General features: G+C 56.9%; 1 protein-coding gene across 1 annotated transcript; it reads left to right on the top strand.

Annotated features, from left to right (window-relative positions):
- Positions 1–324: 324 nt before the first annotated feature.
- PDIA4 (protein disulfide isomerase family A member 4) lies at positions 325–22,024 on the top strand. The gene is made up of 10 exons (XM_036121160.2): positions 325–657; positions 6,599–6,779; positions 7,919–8,124; positions 10,784–10,922; positions 13,408–13,613; positions 13,743–13,901; positions 15,933–16,084; positions 19,053–19,209; positions 19,649–19,882; positions 20,773–22,024. Exons 1-10 carry the CDS (start codon positions 570–572, stop codon positions 21,186–21,188), a joined length of 1,938 nt encoding a protein of 645 aa, XP_035977053.2. The 5' UTR covers positions 325–569; the 3' UTR covers positions 21,189–22,024.
- Positions 22,025–23,089: the final 1,065 nt, after the last annotated feature.

Here is a 23,089-nt window from a genome sequence, read left to right as displayed (position 1 = left end):
CCCTACAGCTCCTGTAAGGACACGTGTTCTTCCAGCCAAGCTCGGCGGCGGGACCCGGAGCCCCGCCCCGCCCCGCCTTCCCAGGACACCCACCCACCGCGCCGCCGGCCAATCGCACCCCAATGCGCCGCCCCGCCCCGCCCCTCCGGCCCGTGCCCGCCGCCTTTGTTCTCCCTCACTCCCTCTCTCAGCCTGTGCGCTCCCCGCAAACCGAGTGGCAGCTGCTGATTGGTGGCTGCGGCGCAGCCAATCAGAAGTGGGCACCTCACGTTAGGGCTCGGAGCTTTAAACGCGCGAGCCGCGGGGCGCGCGGAGGAGGACGGGGAGGAGCGCGGGTTCGGGGGGCGGCGCCGTGAGGCTCCGACGCGCAGCGAGGCGCACGCGGCCCGCGCCCCCAGTCCGGCTGGGATTGGCCCGCCGGTGGCTTCCCCGCCCCCAGCCCGTCGCTGGCGAGGACTTCCTGGGGGGTTTTTTGCCTTCCCTCCCGTTTCGGTCTAGAGGCCAGGGCTCGAGATCCCGGAGCGCCCAGGGGTTGTCCGCGCAGGGAGGCCGCGCTGCGCACCGCCGTGATGAGGCCCCGGAGAGCGTGCCTGCTGGTCCTGCTGCTGGCGCTGGCGCAGCTGCTGGCCGCCGCGAGCGCCGGGGGGCCGGACGGAGGTGAGCGGCCGGCGGCGGGCCGGGCCTGATGGGCCGCAGGGGCCCGTGCGCGGGGACCGGGTGGCCGCGACCCGGGACCGGTGGGTTTCATGCGGAGCCCCTCCAAAAGTGGCGCCTGGCGCCAACTTGCTGGAGTTTAAGGGCAGTAGCGGTGAGCGGAACCGCTTAGGAGATCCCGGGAGAGGAGGGCGGTGGAGGCAAGCCCCCTGCCACTGAGGCTTAGGACGCGGAGAGGGGGCCAAGTGCCTTTTTTGCAGCTGGCTCCTTCGCTCTTACTACGCTCAGATTTTACTCGGGTTCAGGTTGACTGCTCGCTTCTGGCAAGGGGAGCTTGGGAGCTGGTTAAGATTGCCAGGCGAGCACGCCCAGGGAGCGTGAGGAAGGGGGGGGGGCGCTGTTTTCAAAACAGGTCTTAGAGAAGAGGAGAGAAGACCCGGTAGCAGCTCTCCAGGGCAGCCGCGGGCAGCAAGCATCTTTTTTAAAAAAATGTGGTTTGTAGATTTGGAAATAAATAACTCATGGGTGTTGGTTTGAGGGAGAAAGGGACAACGGCTTGGTTTGCATTTGTTAGAAACCAAAGGTTCCATTCCCTCTGCCATCATTTATTCAACACCTACTAGGTGCCAGTTACTGAGCAGGGTTCGGGGGGTATAGGATGAGCGTGGCCACCATGGCCCATAAAGCTTCTGTTCTAGCAGGAACGTTAGACAGCTACTAGTCATCGCTGCCACATTTTTCTTGGAAACCAGCTAGCTGAAAACAAATGGTGTAAGAGACCTTCGATAGATAGAATGCACTAGTCAAGAAAAGAATGCTGTTCCTAGAGAACAGGCATCAACTTTCTTCCTCTCAGGCCTTTCTCCTGATGATGGATTCTTCCCAGCCAGTTTGTTCCAATGTAAATAAACTCCCTTTTCTAATATTAGTGTATAGGGGAAGTGTGAACTTTATACCCTTTCAAACAGATTGAGTAACTTCTGTGTGGGTCACCTATTCAAGTTTAAATCCAAATAGGGAAGTAAGAATCAGCACTTGGTGATAAAGACACCTGCTGAGAGGAAGTAAGAAAGCAGCGGGGCCTTCAAGTGAGTTTTGGTACCTTTATCCAAATCATCTGACGCTTTAAATACAGAGTCCCAGGGGTGCCTGGGTGGCTCAGTCGGTTAAGCTAACCCTCGGCCTTGGGTTCAGGTCATGACCCCAGGGTCCGCTCTGCTCAGCAGGGAGCCTGCTTCTCCCTCTTCCTCTGCCTGCGGCTCTGCCTACTTGTGCGTGCTCTCTGTCAAATAAAATCTTAAAATAAAATAATAAATAAATACAGAATCCTAAAATATACCAAAGCAGATTGCAGGGGTGGGCCCTGGTATCTGCATTTTAAACATGTGTTCCTCATTGATTCACATGCAAGTTAAACTTTGGGGGGTATCTTAAAGTTTGAGGACCAGTGGGGATGGAGGGTTATTTTTGGAACGTAGCTAAGAAGCATAATAGTTTTGTCTTGATTTTGATCTAGTGATTCTGTTTTGAGGGGGTTCTTAAGAGGCCTGAGACAGTGGCAAACTTGGGTGCATGCCAAGGGCTATCAGGACCAGCAGGTTTATCATTTGGGTGACAGGTCGCTAATGCTCTGAAGGCCCTGGGAACCAGTTGCCTCCGGGGTGAGCTCAGGAGTCTCTCGAGTTGTCATGGTCATGGCAGGTCTCCCAGGGCACTGTCCTCTGGCGGGGTTGGGGGTGGTGGTGGGGAGTTCTAGTCCCTACCTTTACCCTTTCCCATCCCTGAAGCATCCCTGGTCCTTCACTTTCACAGGTAACTTGTCCTGCACGTTTATTTTGGGGGCACATTTCTCTCCCACCACAGATGTTCTAAGTCTTTAGGTTTTGTTTTTGTTTTGTGTTTCTTAGGTTTCAGATTCAAACAGCACAGTGGTGTCAGGGCCCCAAAAGACAACAGCCCCCCCCCCCCAAGAATATAGTCACTAAATAGAGCTTAAGCTCTGGTTGTGCAAGCCTTAGGTGCTGGGGCTTTCTGTGTCTCAGATTAGACATTACCTGTACTTTTCACATCTTCCCAGCTGAAATAGTGAAGGAAAATACTTTGATGCTGGTTGTTGCCTGTTTTTATCTGGGATTGGTTTAGATTTAAAAGTTAAGTGGAAATTCACTTGTGTGTAGTGCTAAAGAACTGTTCAACCCCTCCCTTTTTATTTCCTGAGAAGTAATTGTCAAATAATTCCACCTAAAGCTTTGGGCATATTGGGAAACAATCTGAGGTGACGATAGAGCAACTGAGTGGCCAGCACCCTCCACTCAGTAGCTTCGTGATCCTTGGGCACGTGACTCACCCTCTCTGTGCCTTAGTTTCTTCATCTGTAAAGTGCATGTAATGTTTCCCTCAAGGGGTGAGAGAATGTATTTAAGAGCTCAGCACGGTGCCTGGCGCCTAACAAATACCAGCTGTAATGATCTGTCTGGTAACAAATTTCTCTTTCTCCATGTTTAATATAAACTTCAGTATTGACTTAATGGTGGAGTTTATCCAACTGTTGTAGGCTCTAAGCCGGTGGGGACTGAAGAGTGAGCAGCTGAGGGAGTAGAGCGAGGACATCTTGACAGGAGCTGCCTGCGTCCAGGCTGGGCAGGGCTCCGGTGTTGTCCTCAGAGGCGCTGCTAAGAGTGGACAGGGATCGCAGAGGCCTGGGGCCTCCACTTCCGGAATGGCCTTACCAGGTGGGCTAAGCAATGTGGAGTGATTGGGAGGCTTCATCGGCCTCATAGTGAGGAGAATGGCACCCGTCCAGAAGATACTAGAAGACTGTGGATATATTTTCTGTCCTAGAATGTCCAGCCTTAAAAGTGAAATCTAGTGAAAAAATGGTTTTCCTATTAAAATGTGGGATGTTTTCCTTGCAGGGGTGTGTGGGTTTCTGGTAGGTAGGAATACAGAGCCAGCACCCTCAGATCGCGGAGAGTCCGGTCCTGGGGTTATCTGCAGGCTAAGAAGGACTGGAAAGGTAGGGGCGTGCCTTAATGCTTTCGAGAGTCTTTAATGATGTGGGGAAGGTTCTGTCATTTTGTTTGTTATCCTTTTAAAAAAAAAAAAAGTGTGTGTGTGTGTGTGTGTCTGTGTGTGTCTGTTTTTCCCCAAGTATCAAGAAATGAGTTCACTCTTAGGAGCTCTGTCCCGTGGCAGCTCAGGGACACCCAGTGAATCATGAGAGCTCTGTCACTAGCGCTCACAGACCACGTCCGGCTGAGCATAGGGAAGAAAGCATCTTTGCTTCTTTGCATCTTTGCTTTTTCGTAAAATTCACCTTATCCCTATGCTTTGAGCGGATTGTCAAGTCCCTCTGCCTCCCCCGGCTGTGTCTTGTAGCTTAAAGTGCGGATTAAGTTCCCCAGATAGTTCTTTCCATCCGTGCTCCAGTCTGTCCATCCGCCTGCAAGTTAATCTGGTTCCCGTATTGGGCAGAGCAGTCCGGCAGTGAGAGCGGATCTGCGTGGCCCCCGAGCCCTGCCGAGCTGCCCTCAGCAGGCCATCCAGCCCGCGGGAAGCGTCCAGGTCGGAGGCCGCGCGTGCGGTCCCCCTCGGCCTCTGACCTGCAGAACGTCCCCACATCAAGTTCTCAGGTTTGCAGCCATCACACAGGTCATTCTGGGTAGGACTTTCAGGTGATGGGTGGTCAGAATAGCCTTTTGGGAAGCCAGTGTGACTGCGGTCCCAGAGGCCCCAACAGGAAAGCTCAGGACTCGGTTCTTGCCTTGCAGGGTGGCTGTAGGCAGTATTTCCAGAAGCACCTGGAAGCCCTAGCCAGCCAGTGTTAAACTCAGGTTCCCAAGAGCGCTAGGTGCTCAGATTCACAAAGACCTGGGTGTGGAGTGTTGGCTGCCTGTCACCAGAGGAAGGGGACTCGGTTTAGGCCATCAGCCTAAGAGGTGGAGATGGGGCTTAAGCCCGCATTGTCTTCCCCCAGGTCCTGCCCACGTCCTTATCCAGGAGGCCTGATGACAGTGCTGGGGGCCCTGCTGGGGGCCTGGCCTCTGCAGGCCTGTCGTCCCCTAGAGTTCCTGCTGGGCAGGAGGGAGGCCGGGGGAGGAGCAGGTGTTGGAGAGCCGTGGCCCCAGGAAACCGAGTCTGCTTGGTTTGTACTTCTCAAATTGGTGGCTTTTCTTTTGGGATTTTAGAGGCCTTTCTTACTCCTCCCACAGAGGAGGAGAACTTGGACCTCAAGCTGGAGAGAGAAACATGGAAGTCAGGGAGAAGCAGCGGGATGTGTTAAAGAACGTGGTTGAGCAAAATGTGGCTCCTGGTGGATTTTTGGTTTGCTTTTTTTTTTTTTTTTTTTTAAGATTTTATTTATTTATTTGAGAGAGAGAGAATGAGAGAGAGCAAGCACATGAGAGGGGGGAGGGTCAGAGGGAGAAGCAGACTCCCTGCTGAGCAGGGAGCCCGATGCGGGACTCGATCCAGGGACTCCAGGATCATGACCTGAGCCGAAGGCAGTCGCTTAACCAACTGAGCCACCCAGGCGCCCCTGGTTTGCTTTTTGTAATTAGTTTGCAGCTTGGTAGATTTTCACAAAAAGGGACAAAGCTGCCACGCCACCCAGACCAGTTCCCTGGCTCGTCCCAGCAGCTGTGGGGCCCTGGATTCCTTAGGGGCAGGGTGAAGGTGGGGCAAGTCCCGGAGGTTCCCGGATCCTGAGGCTGACTTCATCCTCCGCCCCCAACACAGAACCAGCAGAGTTGCTTATCTCCTGGGAAGCATCTCGGGAAAGAATAATTGGCCCCTTGACAGGCTCTGGCTGCAGAGTTCATGCAGTTCTGGGGCCTGCTGCGCTTGGCTGCTGAGACAGCAGCGGGAGAAGCTGGGTAGCAAGAACCGCCATCCCACGGTTCCTCGTATCTGTAGTTGGGCGAAAGATTCCCTGAAACCTGGGTAGTACGATGAACTCAGATTCTGGTGCTCTGGGAAGAGAGCTTTGCTTCCAGGCAAGGCAGCCTACAAAGGTGCGATTTGTTGTGTATTTTTGATGCACGATGACCCTGTAAGTCATTAAAATTCCTAACTCCTACCCTGGGGATACCTCTGGGGTGACTCTCTAAGTCAGTTAAATCCCCCAGCCTCTTCCCTTCACACTCCAGTCTCTCTGAAGGACTGTGAGACCTGCGGGGCTATTTTTTGTGCGCACAAGGTAAAATGCCACCCCCTTTCAGAAATGGGATCAATTCGTAGTCCATCCTCCAGAATGAAAAGTCGAGCGTGAGTCCTTGTTTCCCGTTGGTGCTGTTTTGGGGGCCGGGCAGCTCTTTGTTCCCAGGAGGCTGAATGACGCCTGAGCTGTGGAAAGCATAGTGTGTGAAGAAGAGGAAGGTGTCGCTGAGAGTTAGCCTCTCCCTGGAGCACAAATGTGGGGTACCTGCAAAACGAGGTGCCCTAGAGTGCAAGGCACGGGATGTGGATGAAGGAGCCTTGCTCTAGAGGCGAGGCCTGGAAAGCCTGCGCGGGGTGGTGCAGGGGAACGGATCAGACCCCAGTGCGGGGAGGAGGGGCTGACGGTTAGGGTTCTCCCAGCCTGGGCGGGAGGCACGCGGGGCCAGGCTGCGGGGCCAGGCCGAGGGGCTGCGTCCGTAGAGGCGCCTCGCCCTGCCCTCAAGTCCCGACACTGGGGCGTTGAGACTTTAACTTCTAGACCTGTGGTTTGCAAACATCTTTGCAACTGGGACCTCCCTTTAAGTGAACTCCTAAGTGGCTACCCAGTATGGAAACCTTGGATCAGAATTTCTGGGGTAGGGGAGACCTGATGTCCCCACCCCGGCTCTTGGTGGTCCTCAGGGGCCACTCAGGACTCATGACACATTTGGAGGGTTTGGGGTTCTAGGAAAGTTTTTAAGGAGGAGAGTCACCAATCTCCTAACCAGTCTGGATATTTTCCGCTCAGATTCTTCTAATAAAGAAGATGCCATTGAGGATGAAGAGGAGGAGGAGGAGGAGGAAGAGGGGGAGGAGGACGACGACTTGGAAGTCAAGGAAGAAAACGGTGTCCTGGTCTTGAATGACATGAACTTTGATAACTTTGTGGCTGACAAAGACACGGTGCTGCTGGAGTTCTACGCTCCATGGTGAGGACCCTCGTTCTCCTCATCCCACCAGCCTGCACGAGGGGGTTCCTCTGTGCTCACATGCCTGACGCCTCACGGTCCTCCAGACCCGGTGAGGGGCGCAGTGTGGGTGCAGGAACGCCAGGGACTCCGCATCCGATGAGCCCTCCCACAACGTGGTCCCCAGCAGTTTAAAATAGGAGTGTGTTGTCTGGTGGTTACAGCTGGGGCGTGGCCGTGCGACGACACGGAGACCGGTGTTGGTGACAGACCGGTCCCTGGCTGCGGGTCTGCCCTGACCCGTCTTGAGGCCACCCCGCCGCCAGCTCCTGCCAGGCGTGGCCTGCGGGCGGTTTCCAGTGTGGGAAGGCACACTGTCCCCGGGGGGGGGGGGGGCGCCCCACTTGTCCTGTCCTTCACCCTCGTGTGCCCTTCCTCCTCACCTCTGCTGCCGGTCTTTATCTCATAATCCCTTCTTGTCCGTCCTCTTTCCCCTGCCCTCCTTGGTTCACTTTTGAGACAGAATAGTTAAGATATACTTAGTTTTTGGTCCAGTGCCTGATGTTCAGGTGTGAGGCGTTTTGTATAAAATACCTAAGTAGTCCTTTGAACAGGTCTGTGAGGTTAGTGTGTTTTGTAGGTCAGTTCGTCTCAAACTCTTTCGTCTTGTGAGTCCAGATAGTTTTTGATGTGGGTCATGGCTGTCAGTAGTTACCACATTAGACATTAAAACAGAAATTTCCATATTAATCCATGTTTAACAATAACCCTTCCATGGTAACATCAGTATGCTGACCTTGTCAGTCATGTGGTCTCTGGAAAACTCCACTGTACGCTCTGAGGGAATGAGTGAAGAAGACGAGAAAGGTCTTTTGTAAAGAGCGTTTACCTCACAGACCCCATGCGTGGGGTCCCTGGACGAACTTTGAGAAGCTTATGGACGAAAACACTGGGGTTTGGAGGTGTTGGAAGTGTGAGCCCAGGCCAGAGCTGGAATTCCAGCCTCCCATCTGTCTGACTCCAGCCGCCTCGGCTTCCTCAAGGTGTTACCTTGTGTGTCTCCTCTTAACTGCAGTTATCCTGGTCCTGGTGCCCCCCGTTCCTATGTGCATTGCTGGGTACAATTAACCTGCTTCTCCTTCCCCAAATCTCCTTCTCAGGTGTGGACATTGCAAGCAGTTTGCTCCAGAATATGAAAAAATCGCCAGTGTCTTGAAGGAGAACGACCCTCCCATTCCTGTGGCCAAGATCGATGCGACCTCAGAGTCGGCGCTGGCCGGCAGGTTTGGTGTGAGCGGCTACCCCACCATCAAGATCCTTAAGAAGGGGCAGGCTGTGGACTACGAGGGCTCCAGGACTCAGGAAGGTGAGTGGAACCTGTGCTCCTGGAGGAGGCCGGCCTGGGACTCCACTGGAAAGCTGAGAGGGGAGAGTTTGGATAATAGAGAGGAAGACAAGTTGAGTGGGCTAGGAGTGGCCCCAGGAGCACCAGCTTCTGGGAGTGCTCCCTGCTGGAATGTTCCAGTTAACAGAGATCAAAGTAAACTTGTCCTAGGGTAGGAGGGGTGTCTTCTCATTTCACACCATGAAACTCAAGATCTAGAGCCCATATGTCACATGACACACGAGGCCGCGGTTCTTGGCAGTGCCCTAGAGCAGTGCTTCTCAGTGTTGGCTTTCGTCAGAGTCACTTGGTGGGCTCCTGAAACCCATTCCCAGACTCCCGAGTCCCTAAGTTTCAGGTCAGCCTCGATGATACGCATTCCGTACACGCTCCCAGGGCTTACCTGAAGCTGTGGGTCCAGAGCCCCGTGTTGAGAACCACCGATGTGGGGAGCCAGGTGGTTCTCCTAGACCAGGCCTGATGGATCCCTGCCTGGCTTACATTAGGCACAAAGTAAATTTTTTTTTAAATGAATGAACAAACAAAATTGTGGTATCTTCATCATATCTCTCTCTCTTTTTTTTATTTTTTTTATTTTTTTTTATTTTTTATTTTTTTTAAAGATTTTATTTATTTGACAGAGAGGGACACAGCGAGAGAGGGAACAAGCAGGGGGAGTGGGAGAGGGAGAAGCAGGCTTCCCGCCGAGCAGGGAGCCCGATGCGGGGCTCGATCCCAGGACCCTGGGATCATGACCTGAGCCTAAGGCAGACGCTTAACGACTGAGCCACCCAGGCGCCCCTCTCTCTCTTTTTTTTAAAGATTTTATTTATTTGACAGAGACAGCGAGAGCAGGAACACAAGCAGGGGGAGTGGGAGAGGGAGAAGCAGGCTTCCTGCTGAGCAGGGAGCCTGATGCGGGGCTCGATCCCAGGACCCTGGGATCATGACCTGAGCCAAAGGCAGACACTTAACGACTGAGCCATATCTCTTAATCACTAGAAAAAAACCAACATGTTATAATTTCCATTCCTAGTGTGGCATAGTGGACATGGCAGGGTCTGTGTCCCCCTGTGTCCTGGACACACGTCTTCCCCTGGCCAGGCCTTGGGTTCCTCCTAGGGGGTCACTTGGATCTGATCTCAGAGTCCCCTTCGAGCTGGCGGAGGGCCTCTGCTGTGACCCCCTAAGGATCCTACCCACTGCAGGTGCACAAGGAAACATCACAGCTGTTAAGACTTGCTTTCACGTCGTTTGTCTGCTGACTAGATCATATGTTTACGGGGTTCAGAATTCAAAGAGGTAGATAAGGAAGAGTCTTTCCACCCTGACCCTGGCCGTGCAGCTCCCTTCCAGGAAGGCGGTTCATGTAAAAAGTTTCTCCTGTGCCCTTCAGAGACCCTGTGGACACGTGACAGCATATCTTTTTTTTTTAAGATTTTACTTATTTATTTGTCAGAGAGAGAGAGCACAAGCAGAGTGAGTGGCAGGCAGAGGGAGAAGCAGGCTCCCTGCTGAGCAAGGAGCCCGATGCGGGACTCGACCCCAGGGCCCTGGGATCATGACCTGAGCCCAAGGCAGACGCTTAATCAACTGAGCCACCCAGGTGTCTGATTGTTAGCATTTCTTAATCGCCATTTGCACCTTTGTGTTTTACTTAACGAATAATGTCCTCACCGTATCAGCACATAAAGGAACTTAATCTAAGCTCAGGCTGAAAGCCGTGTCCTTACTGTTGGAAAGTGAACGGGCTTGTGTGTTCAGAGGTCCGCACCCAGTGTTTGACCGCCAGAGGCGGGGCCGGCTTGGACTCTCGAGAGCCGTGTTTGCCACGGGGCTCCTTGGCCGGTGGCCCCGAGTGCGCCTTAGTCGGCGGGCCTCCCCGACGCTGATGGCCTCGGGGCTTTGGGTGCGGGCGGGGGGCCAGGCGGTCAGCCGCGTTGGTGCTGGGGAGGGGCTGCCGTGCACACTTCCGCCTGAAGCCTCCTGCTTTGCAGGGCTGCTTCTCAGCTCTGTGATTCCACAGCAGAACAAAAAACGAAGGAAAAAGAAGAACGTAAAGTTTGCCACCACTGCTCCAAAGAGCCACTTGGAAGGTGCCTTGTGAGAGTATGTTCTGTGTCCCACTCCCGTCATTGAGTCCGTCTCTGGGGAACGAGGCCACCACCGTCCCCGTGATGCTGATGCAGCTTGAACGGCGGGGCCAGTGCTGCTCCTCTTCATTTTGCTCGATTTTTGTGCACACGTCATGTCGCATGACGTGCTGGTGCGAGATTGCGTGACTGAATGCACAGGTCTTTGGACCTGAGGAGGGGACGCCCTCGAGACTGCTCAGGGGCGCGCGTGGTCAGCCGCGGGGAGCTGAGCTCGCAGTTAGCCCGCAGTCTGCAGGAGCAGGGTCTCGCTCGTCAGCTTGGGCTTGGGCTGTCAGAGAGGTCGCCAGGCAGTGGAAGGAGGACAGGGAGGCGTGGAGCCCTCGGCCCTGAGCCGTGGCCTCAGACTGCAGAGTGGCACTGGCTAGAGGTGCAGCTGGATTTTAGGGAATCGAACGTTTCCTGTTCTCCTTGACCCCTGCCGCTCCTCCCCACCTGCCTCTGCGGGGAGGGTCTGCCCGTGCTCAGGCTTGTTTGGTTTCTTTCAGAAATTGTTGCCAAGGTCAAAGAGATCTCCCAGCCCAACTGGACGCCTCCGCCCGAAGTCACGCTTGTGCTGACCAAAGAGAACTTCGATGAAGTGGTGAATGATGCAGACATCATTCTGGTGGAGTTCTATGCCCCATGGTAAGGTGGGGTCCGTCCCGTGTTGCTCAGATACTGACGAGCCCCGTCCTGCACTCGGTGCACGCTAGCCACTGCGTGGGGGGGTCAGAGGCCCCTGCGCATGAGGCAGAGCCGAGAACAGGGGCTGCCCAGTCCCCACCACGCACAAAGGCTGATGTGGCTGCCGAGTGTTCCAGAGAGGGGTGGTATTTTCCCAAGGGGCGGGACGAGGTAGACATAGGCCCGTAGCGCGGAGGAGAGTGAAGCCCGCGTGTGGGGCACCAGGTGATCTGGGTTCCCCTGTGGCTGGAGGACACGGCCGTGCACCGGGCCTGTGCCTGCTGAGTCCCACGTTTGTCATCACACCCCTGCCCTGCCCTGAGAAAACACGCGTGAAGACCCTCGGACAGCCGTGGCCCTGTGGGCAGCGTGAGGGACACGTGCGTAGGACGAATGGAAATGCGGTTCTCGGGAGCTCATCTGCTGTGATGAGGAGGAGAGCAGAGCTGCCACCACAGTGGGCAGAGCGGTGGCAGCTGGTGGCCGCGGGCGGCCTGCTGCAGCCTGCTGCCTCCTGAGGTGTCTGGACAGTGGCTTTATCCTGCTCACGGCACAGATGTGCTGGAGCGAATCTGGGAAGATGACCCTCAGCCTCCCTTCACGCTCCAGACGTGTCCCCTTCTCATGTTGGGGCCTCCGGATTCCCACAGCTGTCCTGCCTTCTGTCTCCTCCACTCACCCTATCGCCTTCTGCCTCTCTCGCCCCAAATGCTCCATTACAACTGGCCTCTCGATGCTCCCGGGCCCCCTCCCCAACCCCCGACCTCAGGGCTTCGGCTCTTGTAGGAGAGAAACAGCAGAGCCCGGCCGGGGGCTGCTGAGGAGCTCTTGTTTGGGGGCAGCAGCCCTAGGATGTGGTTGGGATTGAAGCCTGCTCCCTGTCAGAAAACAGGAAGCCCCAGCTCTGTGGAGGAATTGGGCCAGTCCCTTAGAGCTTAGCAGGGACGTGGCCTGCGTGTCCCCACCACGTGCAGGAAGCAGCCAGCTCTGGGTGCAGATAGTAGGGGATGACAGCTCATCGAGGAGAGGTGCGCAGAGATGGTGGGAGTGGAAACATGCAGGGGCAGGAGTCAGGTGGGGCAGGGGGGGCCCGTAGGTGGGAAAGAAGGTGCCAGGAAGAAAGGCAGGGGGGAGCGGGGGAGAGTGGCTGATCGAGGTGCAGGCTGGGGAGCCGAGGTACTGCGGTTCTCGTGCTTCGTGAGAAGAGGAGGGAGGCGTGGGCAGCAGGAGGAGACAGCAGAGCGGGCCGTCTTCAGGCGAGGTGTGCGTGTAGCGGCCAGGGCTCTGGGAGGGCTGTCGGCCTGCCCAGGTGCCGTCTGCCTTGGTGACTTCATCCCAGGTCAGCCGGTGCTTCTGATTCTTGAACAGGCTTGCTGTCTGTCAGGGTGTGCGGTGTAGACCGGAGTCAGGAACGTGACCATGGGGCGAATGACAGTGACCCAAGGCTCTGGGCCTCCGCAGCACAAGGCAGTGTCCTCGGTCATTGCAGGGTGTGTGTGCACAGAGGGGGCGGGGGCGGGGGCAACACCGGGCGCACAAGGAGCGCAGGGGGCCCCGTGAGGTGGCGAAGGTGTTGGAGGACAGACAGCTGCACGGGGAGGTCTCATGATGGGTCATGGATCCTACGTTGTAGTTGCCGGGAGCTGAGTTCAGCAAGCTACTCGTTCACGTCGCACGCTCAGGAAATTTAGAGAGCGAATGCGCCTTGTTTCTGCCGCTACAGAGAACGGTTACCCTCTCCCTGCGGACGGTTTACGTTCTGTGGGGCGCAGCCGTGAGGTGCCCTGAGGACCTGGACGAGACCGTCCTGCGCTCAGCTCGGTCCGCAGAGCCGGTGGTTCCCGAGGCCCTTGCCCCGGGGGTCCGTCGGTTCTTGCCGTACACGCAGGCTGTTTGAAGTTGTCTCCCGTCCCAGGTCCCTTGGCTCAGGCCCACCTTCTCCTGCCCTGGTTGGTCGGCGTTCTCATTGTTCTGGCCTTGTGCTTTTGTTACGTCGTCCCTCCCCTCCCCCACCCTTGACGGGCTCGGGTCCTCTTCCTGTCTCTCCTGTCCCAGATCAACTGTCACATCGTGTATGAAGCCACCCGGACTTGGTGTCCTCACCCATCCCAACTCTCCAACTGAGAGCCTCTCCCTTCTTGGGACGTTGTCTTTCGTAGCCTTTCCCACGTCAGCCCCATGTCCCAGTCCCGCTCCTGCTTGTGTCACGCACGCGTGTCGTGTGTATGCGCGTGCGCGTCCTCTCGCTGTGTGAGCACTGGTGCCAGTGATGGAGGGGCCGGCCTCTGGAGGGACCGGCTGCTCGCCCTCACCGCGGAGGCCTTCGGAGGTCTGCTGGATCGAACCGAGGCGCTCGGGGACACAGGTCAGGTTTCGGTGCCTCCCTCAGATGGGAGGCTGTGTCCGTGCTGGGACACGCTCCTCACAGACTGACTGCTTTCTGTAGGTGTGGACACTGCAAGAAGCTGGCCCCCGAGTACGAGAAGGCCGCCAAGGAGCTGAGCAAGCGCTCCCCCCCAATCCCCCTGGCCAAGGTCGACGCCACTGCTGAGACAGACCTGGCCAAGAGGTTCGATGTGTCTGGCTATCCCACCCTGAAAATCTTCCGCAAGGGAAAGCCTTTTGATTACAACGGCCCACGGGAAAAATACGGTAGGCTCCCTCCTAGTCCTACCTCAGTGGGGAGGGGGGCTCCCCTGGGGGAGGTGGGGGGCAGGGAGAGCAGTGTGCAGAGTGCCCGGGAGCCCCGAGCCCCTCCTCAGGCACGTGCTTTGCTCCCAGGTATCGTCGACTACATGATCGAGCAGTCCGGGCCACCCTCCAAGGAGATCGTGGCCCTGAAGCAGGTCCAGGAGTTCCTGAAGGACGGGGATGACGTCATCATCATCGGGGTCTTTAAAGCGGAGAGTGAGCCGGCCTACCAGCGGTACCAGGATGCTGGTGAGCAGTGGCCTCTGGGCTGGACGAAACGTACCTGCCCAGGCTGGGGGAGGTTGTGGGGGAGTCTGCTGCTTCTGTGGACCGCTCCTGGGGCGTCGGCTTAGAGCAGAGTTTGGTGACGCAGCTGTGGGAGCAGGCTGTCCTTTCCGGGGTTGGGGCTAGAGTAGAGGTTAGTTCCCCGTTGCCTTGGTTACGCGAGGGGGATAGGATCTCGTCCAGAGTAGACCGGTGCGCCGGCTGCCTCCTGGCCTCTGAGGGGAGGGCAGGGGCACGTCAGAGTCCTCCAAGTTCATCGTCTCCCTCCCTGTCTTTCCAGGAGCCCCTCCCAGCCCCTCTGCAAGGGGCAGGGTCTTGACCAGAAAAGGAGGGTTTCTGAATCAGACTCAGGTTCGAGTCCTGCCTCTGCCAGTTATTAGTGTGTGAGCACAGGTGGTGACTTGCTCCTTTCTTTTTGAAAATATATTTTATTAAATAATCCACTTTGGAGATCATTTCTACTTCAAGAGGTTGTTGCGTTGGGATAATGTAGATGCAGCGCCCAGTAAGGCTAGCATCCAGGACGTCCTGGTCCCGTGAGGGGGGGTTATGGTCAACGGCCGTCACAGGGCGTGTCCCGTGGGGGCGGGTGGCACTCGCCCCGTCCTGAAACCCGTTGCTGGCTCCTGCCTAGTGGCAGTTGTACTTGCTGTCCCGGATGACCCTAGCTTACGAAAGAGAGACGTTTTCTTTCAGGACCACTGAGGATCCTCTCTGTCCTTGTCCGGTTCCTTCTGAGTGCCCTCCACCCCCACCCCCACTGCCATACCACAGATGGCTTGGTTTTCTGCTTTAGAGGAGTAGTTCCAGTCTTGTAACTGCACTGACGGCCGCCAGTGCTGGTTTCGGTGCCGCCCAGTGACGGCTGTGCCCGTGTCATGCGCGTTCACGTGGTAACACTGGGATAGAGGGGAATTCTGTGTCCATGTCCGGTGCCGGAGCGGAGGCGCTTCGTCAGTCTTTATTGGTTGGGTAGCCTCGTCGTCCCCTTGGAACGAGCCAGGAGGAATCTTGCAGAGGGAGACCCCAGCCTCCCCCGGGGCCGCGGGTAGACCGCCGTGTTTGTGCAGAGGAGGGACTGTGGCCCGGGGACTGAATCACTCACGTGCCTAAAGCCGCATCATTAGCAGGTGTCAGAATTGTGATCTGAATGTACGTCTGGCTGATTCTGAAAGCCCATCTCCCACCTCCCCCAAGACATGGGGGTTTCCTATAACCCAGTCGGGAGGCCCGCCCTCCAGGGTGGGGGAGCACCTTTGACATCTTCCCCGGTGTTTGCATCAGACTCCGCTCAGGCCAGAGCAGAGACTGCGGGGCGCTCGCCCGGGGGGTGTCGGGCAGGGGGCGCCACTGGCCTGGTTCTGTTCGTCTGGCAGGAGCGCAGCACATTCCCTGGTTTACACGCTGTCCTGCCGCTTTTACCCCACGGTGCGAAGTTGAGTGGTGGGGATAGCATGGCCTGCAAAGCCAGAGATCTTGTCTGGCCCTTTCCAGAAAGTTTGCCAACCCCTGTTCTCGGGTGTCCTCAGACAGCGGGGTTTCATCTTGACAGTTTCACGAGATTTAAATAAAAGTGTACAGAGCAAAAGAACTGCGGCCCACAAATAGGCCAGCCACCAATCCAAGGAGGACAGGCTGGTGTGAAGACCCACGTGTGGCCACGGGGGAGCGTGGTGCCCACCTGTTCCCACGGACCGTCTGTGGCTTTCACGTGCTTCTCAGCACTGGAGACCGTAGCTCCTGACAGATTAGCTCTGAGTTGTTTCGTGAACACCCAGTTTGCTTCTTATTTTGGTTTTTAAAAAAAAAAAAACAAAAAACCAACTTCTAAGAGGCTGTAAGGTGCTACACCTACACCAGCTCCGGGTGTCGTCCACGCGGAATTCGCGGTGCTCATTCTGGTCTTTGCAGGTCATCGGCTGGGGCCATGAGTTCAGCCTAGGTCAGTGACGCAGTTTAATAAATTGGGTGTTTATCGTTCTGTTAATTTCTCAGCGAACAACCTGAGAGAAGATTATAAATTCCACCACACTTTCAGCACCGAAGTAGCAAAGTTCTTGAAAGTCTCCTCGGGGAAGTTGGTCGTAATGCAGCCTGAGAAGTTCCAATCCAAGTACGAGCCCCGGAGCCACGTGATGGACATCCAGGTGAGTGAGGGCCCTCGGGCCACGACAGCCCCAGGCTGCTTTGTCTGTTTGTTTGTATTTCAGTTGCAGTTAGTTAACATACAGTGTAGTATTAGTTTCGGGTGTCTGGGAGCGTTCACTCTGTCAGGCTCCCAGGCTTCCGATGGGCCTGAGGCTGCAGGCTGAGCCCTGGCTGGGGATCTGAAGCCCGGAGATTTTGCTCTGGGCTTCAGACAGGTAGGGTCTGGCCTGCCCTTCCCGGCGCCCTGGCCCCCGAGGTAAAGGTGGTTTCCCGGGAGGCGCGGCCAGCAGGGTGAGCAGTGATGTATTGGGAGGCCTGGTGGCCTCATGTACCTGCCAGTTGTCCCCACTCTCCGCCCCCGCTGCGGGCCAGCGGCCAGCCTCCCCGGGGCACTCAGCCACTGGGGCTCCGGCCTGTGTGTCTGCCGTTGTCCCTGGCAGGACGTGCTCCTGGGTCTGAGCTCAGCCTCCTTAGTTGACGGGAGGCTCAGGTGCTGAGCTACAGACTGAGGACAGGCCTCTCTTCCCTGGTGGAGCTGTGGAGAGTGGCGCATGGGTTTGGCCTTCCGTTCCCACGGCCCCCTCCCCCCCCCCGCCCAGGCCTACCCAGCCCGCGTCTGCCGAGTGTGACTCACCTTGGGGGGGGAGCTTTCTGGCCCAGGCCAAGCCTGGATGCAGCCCCACGCCCTGAGTGCTTCACGGGGACCCAGTGCTGCAGTGAGCAGATCTTCAGATTTGGAAGAAACCTTCAATCTCACAGCCAGGCCTTTTCTTTGATAGACTGGGATGCAGAGCAGTGAGCCGGCTCTCCGGCTCTCACGGCCAGTTAGGAGCAGACTGAAGGGAAGGGCTGGGCCATGACCCGCGCTGTTTGGGCAGAGGGCTCTCATGGGACCTGGAGGAGGTGATGGGCAAGGTGGGGTGAGCTCCGCCTGCACCACAGGGAGCAGCCATGCCCCTTCTGATCCATGTTTGTGAACTGGGAACACGAGGGGCCTTGGAGAGGCTGCGCGGAATCTTTCTGACTCCCTGGGTCCTGAGCCCCGTTGCCCCTTCTCAGAGTCTCACATGCATGTTCATCTGTTCCTCTGCCCCCACTCAGGCTCAGGGCCCCTCTACCCTGGATGTATGGTGGCCGCCCCATCTCCTGTCCCATCCAGCTCCTCTTCTTTCATCCATAGGTACTGACCCCGGGTCCAGAGATGGGCGCTGCAGACCCCAGGAGTCAGGCACCATTCTGGGTGGTGTGCATGTTCCCGGGAAAGGGGTCTCTAGCTTTCAATAGATTCTTGAAGGGGTCCTTGACCCCAGAAAGGTTAAGGGCTAGTCAGTCTAGTCTGTTATACCCATCAGTGCGTTTTACTCTTTATTTTAAATGGATTGGTATTACTTATGTACCACCCTTGTTGCAAAAGTTATGTAAGACTGCTTTGTAAACATTCATACAACACGGTAAAATGCGGTTTTTTAAAAAGTGGATATGGAGGGGCGCCTGGCTGGCTCAGTTGGAGGTGTGTACGACTCTTGATCTCGGGGTCCTGAGTTCGAGCCCCACATTGGGTATAGAGATTACTGAAAAATAAAGTATTAAAAAAATAAACAGTGGAATTGGAATTCAGAACAGAGGGAAGACAAAGGCAGGGCCGGTAAGAGGAAGCCAGCTTGAGAAGGAGGCAGCTCTTAGCAGGACGTGAGGCCGGCTCCACCCCGGAGTTCAGGCTCGGGCCTGGGGCTGGTAAATGCTCGGCTGCAGAGCAGGTTTGCCCTGGGCTCAACTTCACCTTCTCAGTGACGTTCAGTCCGGAGGCTGTCCTGACTAAAGACACCCACGGCCCTGCCGTCCCCTTCGCTCGCTTTTCCAGCACTTTCCCCCCACCCTCCCTGTACTTCCGGGCCACATCCTCTGGCTTTGTCCCCTGCGTGTTTCCTGCTGTTTTCTCCCCTGGAGCACCTTCCGCCTCCCACCTGGCAAGTCCTGCCATCCTGTCCCATCCCGACGGGACTCGGGCCCAGAGTGAAGAGTGCAGTGTTCACCAACCACTTCCGGCTCTGCAGCCTGGGCGAGCAGCGCAGCCTGGCTGTGCCTCAGTTTCTTCCTCTGTAACATGAGATGGCAGTGCCCACCCTTGGGGGCTTGTGAGGCTGGTGTCTGGAGGATCTGGTTCAGCATCTGTCTTAACGTGAGCCAGGGGGCCCTACACGGCCTTTGTGGCAGTCACCCCAGCTCTGTGTCCCCAGGCCACTGCACCCAGCTGGTCATGGATGCTGTCATCTCATCTGGAACCGGCCTAAAGAGCCAGTGTTGTTGAGCGTGTCCAAGGACGGCTGCCTGGTGCTAGACCGCTGAGCCCTCGTGTGCCGGGCCTCCCGGCCTCGTCTCAGCAGGGGTGGCCTCTGGTGGGGCAGCCTCCGGGCCCTGCAGCCCTGTCTGGCTCCATGGTCTCCCCTGACACCATGCCGGGCTTTGGTGTGACGCGGGGTAGAGCTCAGGGCCCAGCATGGCTGCTCGCCAGTGTGCGCACCTGGGCCTCCGTCCCTTCACCTCGCATGCTGTGTTGTGGTCGTGGTCGTCAGTAGAGTGCCCCCCAGGGCACTTGTGAGGATCAGAAGGGGGGAGCGGGATCGCTGGGCTCAGTTCAGCCGTGGGGACAGCTGCTCTCAGGAAGCCTGCCTTCCCCTGGCGGTTTCTGACTGACGCCGACAGCGAGCCCAGACCCAGAGGAAAGGGCACATGGTGTCCGCAGTGGCCCGGGAAGCTCACTTAGGGGTCACTGGAGGAAGGGAGCCCCGAAAGCCCGCAGGGAATCGCCGGGTGCGCTCCCAGAGCGTCGCACCTTCCGCCGCCGCCTCCCCCACGCCCGGCCCTCCAGAGCAGCCGACGTCCTCCCAACAGTGGCAGCAGAAGGTGGGGGTGACGTGAGCCCCGCTTCTGTCCCACTGCCCCTGACCCATGCCCACTTTTTTGCAGAGCTCCACGGAGGGGTCGGCCATCAAGGCCCACGTGCTGAAGCACACGCTGCCGCTGGTGGGTCACCGCAAGACCTCCAACGACGCCCGGCGGTACGCGCGGCGCCCCCTGGTGGTCGTCTACTACAGCGTGGACTTCGGCTTCGACTACCGAGCGGGTGAGCCCCCGGGCCCGGCTGCGGCTGGGGCTCTGGCGTTTAGGAGTCCTGCTCCCAGCCCCTTGCAGGCCGGTGGCCAGGGTGGGCTGTGTGTTTACGGCTTCAAGGTAGCTTGCCTTCCGTGGTGCTGTCGCTAGCCTTCGTCCTTCCCCTTCCAGCACCAGGGGAGCTCGGTGCAGAGGCCAGAGCCCTCTCAGAGGGGGGCCGCCAGAGCCTGGGGGCTTTCAGAGGCTGCAGAGCTGGGACCAGGCCAGCCCCGGACCCTCGGGCAGGCAGGGGCTTCTGTCACTGGGCTTTTGAGCCGGGCCCACCTGCTCACAAAGGTGGCTTTTCAGAACGGCTTCTCTCCCAAGTTAGGCGCGAGCTTGGTCAGAGAATCCGAGCCACAGACTTTTCTTGATCTCTGCGGCTCAGCTCACAGTGCTCGCTCCCATTTCAGCCACCCAGTTTTGGCGGAGCAAAGTCCTGGAGGTGGCCAAGGACTTCCCCGAGTACACCTTCGCCGTGGCTGACGAGGACGACTTCGCCACGGAGGTGAAGGACCTGGGGCTCAGTGAGAGCGGCGAGGACGTCAATGCTGCCATCCTGGATGAGGGCGGGCGGAAGTTCGCCATGGAGCCTGACGACTTTGACTCTGACACCCTCCGGGAGTTTGTCAGAGCTTTCAAAAAAGGTGAGGCTTGGTCGCACCCCCTCGGCGCCTGGTCATTCTTCCCCTGGGCAGGCAGGGGGGCACCCGGTGCTCCAACCCCGTCTCCCCCACTCGCTTATTCTGCTGAGCCTGTCCCTGCGTTTCCTCTCCTATGCCTGAGGGATGGGGAACGGACACGGAAAGTTTCCGTTCTTTTGCTTGCCTTCTTTTCTTTTTGTAAATAAAAAAAAAAAAAGGCAGGTATCTTGGAAATTTCAAGAAGCCTTATTTTATTTATTTTTAAATATTTTATTTATTTGAGAGAGAGCCAGCAGATGAGCTGGGGGTTGGGAGGAGAGGCAGAGGGAGAGGGAGAAGCAGACTCCCCGTTGAGCGGGGAGCCCAACGTGGGGCTCGATCCCAGGACCCTGAGATCATTGACCTGAGCTGAAGGCAGGCACTTAATCGAGTGAGCCACCCAGGAGCCCCAAGAAGCCTTATTTTAAAAATACTTAAAACAGGCTTTTGGACCTAGAAATAAGAGCTTGTCCCGCCACCTGCCGTCTTCTTGGTGCTTCTGCCCACTGAGCCTTCCCGGCCCTGGCCACCAGCTCTCCCGGCAGCCCCTTTGCACCGGGTGGCACCTCTCCTGGGATAGCCTCACTGGATGACCCGGAGGCCCATCAGGCCTGGGGTGGGACCATCAGCATCCTCTCTGGCCTCTGCAGGGACTAGGGAGGTAGAAGGGGTGAGGAGACTAGAGAAATCAGGGGGTCAGTGGGGAGGCAAGGCCCCACCTGGCCCTGGCACGTGTGACTTGCCCGTCCCCCTGCATGTCAGGCCTGGCCTCGCTGCCTGGTCCTGTCCGAGCCCCCCAGAGCCCAGGGCCTTCTCAGCACTCACACCGCTCCCCTGCTTGCTTTCCTCGGCAGGAAAACTGAAGCCGGTTGTCAAATCCCAGCCGGTGCCCAAGAACAACAAGGGGCCTGTCAAGGTCGTGGTGGGGAAGACTTTTGACTCCATTGTGATGGACCCCAAGAAGGACGTCCTCATCGAATTCTACGCACCCTGGTGCGGCCACTGCAAGCAGCTGGAGCCCGAGTATACCGCCCTCGGCAAGAAGTACAAGAACCACAAGAACCTGGTCATCGCCAAGATGGACGCCACTGCCAATGACGTCACCAACGACCGCTACAAAGTTGAGGGGTTCCCTACCATCTACTTCGCCCCCAGTGGGGACAAAAAGAACCCAATTAAATTTGAGGACGGAAACAGAGATCTGGAACATCTGAGCAAGTTTGTAGAAGAACATGCCACAAAACTGAGCAGGACCAGGGAAGACCTTTGAAGGCCTCGCGTGAGGTCTGTGGTGCGCGGGAGGGACCAGACGCCGGAGCCCCCAGCGAGCCGTGCGCCTGGCGGGTCAGCGCAAGGGCAGGATCTCTTTGGTTTTTTAATTTTTTTTTTTATACTCTGGGGTTTCACCTCATGTTCTGAATACTGAATAGGTAAGAATGACTCCGTAGATTAGTCCAGATTTTTACAGAGGATGCATCTATTTTTACCATTATTTGGGGTGTGATTTTTTTTTTTTAACCTTCCATTTTCTTTAATAATATATTTCTTCAAAACAGATAAGTTGAATTTCTTCTTTGTGAATGTTTTTTTCTTTTAATTTAAAATTTAAGAAAACATTTGCCAAATCACATTGATTTTTTTTTTTTTTTTTTGGCCTTTTATTTTACCATTGTCGGAGGACTTACTCGCTGGAGAAGATTTGACTGTCCATGTGCTTTAGTTTGCATTTCTTCCTGTACGGCACAAGGAACTGTCACCGAGCACTCTGCCAAGGATGACATTTCAGCCCGAACTCTGGGCCGCCGCCCAGTCCTGAGAGAGGCAGCGTCTCTGCGCGGACTGGGCGTCGCCGTGCCTTCTGCTTTCAAGCCAAGGACCGCGGGGCGAGGAGCGGCTCCCAGGTCCCCCAAACCCCGAGCCAGGTTCCAAGGCTCGGCCTTGGGCCAAGAGAGGCCCCTCACCTGGGTTAGGCAGCCCCACCTCTTCGGAATCAGTAGTGCCTGAGGAGAGGTGACCTAGGGCACAGGTGGATACTTTAGGGTGATGGAAGAGATAGGGTAGGCTGTCGTGATGGAATAAAAAATTACTGAAAATTAAGCTCCATAACTGTGTTAGAGAACATCTCCATCCTGGAGCCTTGGCTGAGTTAAGGACCTAGGCTTGGCGGGGAGGGCTGGCGGTCCTGCAGGTGCATGTTGCCTCAGACACCTGACCATCCAGGGGATGGGCTGTCCTCCTGACCAAGGTGGAGGGCATCGGAGGTCTCTGCTCCTGGTGTGTGGAGGTGAGCGGTGGCACAGTCCGGAAGGATGCGGCAGGGCTGGAGGCTCTGGAGACTGCCCCGAGCACTCTGGGGGCCTGGGAGGAGGGGGTGGGGCCAGGTGGGAAGCTGGTGCAGCCCCGACACTGAGGTCCCGGGGACTCGTGGGTGACGGGAGCTTCGTTCCAGTGGTTCCGTTCACTAGCTCGTGCCGTCTCCACGTCCCCTCTCCTGGCGCTCACCTGCTCCCAGCTTGACTGAAACACAAGTGAGGAGGGTGAACATTCTGGAGCTGGTGGCAGTTCTTTCAGCAGTAACGTGTGATTATTGCAGGGGCTGGCTGGAGGCAGGAAGCAGGTCTTGGGGGGGGCAGCTAGGCGAGCCTTTCCAGAGCATCTGCTTTCCAGATGAGTCAGGCCCAGGTGGACTGGGAGTTATGGGAGGACGGTGGTTTGGTGAGTTCTCAGAGTGGCCAGTGTGACAGGAGGCCTGCACCCCCCACTATGTCCTCCGGTGGGAGCACACGCGGGCCTCCCCTCAGGGACCCGGTGCCAGGAGACTCGGGAGTGAAGGTGGGTCTGGGGCGTGAAGGCCTTCATCCGGGACCACCAGGACAGCAAAGTGGTGCCTTTCCTGGGGCTTCCGGCCGAGTTGGGGACATGTCACACAGTCTACACAAGGCCCCGAGGAAGAGACCTGGGCTCTTGGGGGTAGCACGTGGCCTCCTTTGAACTGAGGTGTCCAGAAAAGCCCTTCTTTCTCACAAGTGATCTTTGAGCTGAGACCTTGAGCTTGAGCCTGGCAAAGGGTAGGAGTAAGTCTTGCTTCTCAGTGTGGTCCTGGGCCCTGCAGCATGGCACTCCCTGGATGTTTGTCAAAAATGCAGAATCTCAGGTTGGCCCCCAGACCTA

Source organism: Halichoerus grypus, chromosome 12 (genome assembly GCF_964656455.1).
Source record: "Halichoerus grypus chromosome 12, mHalGry1.hap1.1, whole genome shotgun sequence".
Classification (NCBI taxonomy): domain Eukaryota; kingdom Metazoa; phylum Chordata; class Mammalia; order Carnivora; family Phocidae; genus Halichoerus; species Halichoerus grypus.
Note: the sequence above shows the minus strand (reverse complement) of the source record. Positions and strands in the feature narration are given on the sequence as shown.

What these genes read in the sequence shown, in the direction of transcription:
- PDIA4 (XM_036121160.2), top strand. Translation starts at nt 570, where the DNA reads ATGAGGCCCCGGAGAGCGTGCCTGCTGGTCCTGCTGCTGGCGCTGGCG. An exon ending in CGCCGGGGGGCCGGACGGAG is followed by an intron (nt 658 to 6,598) that starts GTGAGCGGCCGG and finishes TTTTCCGCTCAG; the next exon opens with ATTCTTCTAATAAAGAAGAT. An exon ending in GTGGAGTTCTATGCCCCATG is followed by an intron (nt 10,923 to 13,407) that starts GTAAGGTGGGGT and finishes TGCTTTCTGTAG; the next exon opens with GTGTGGACACTGCAAGAAGC.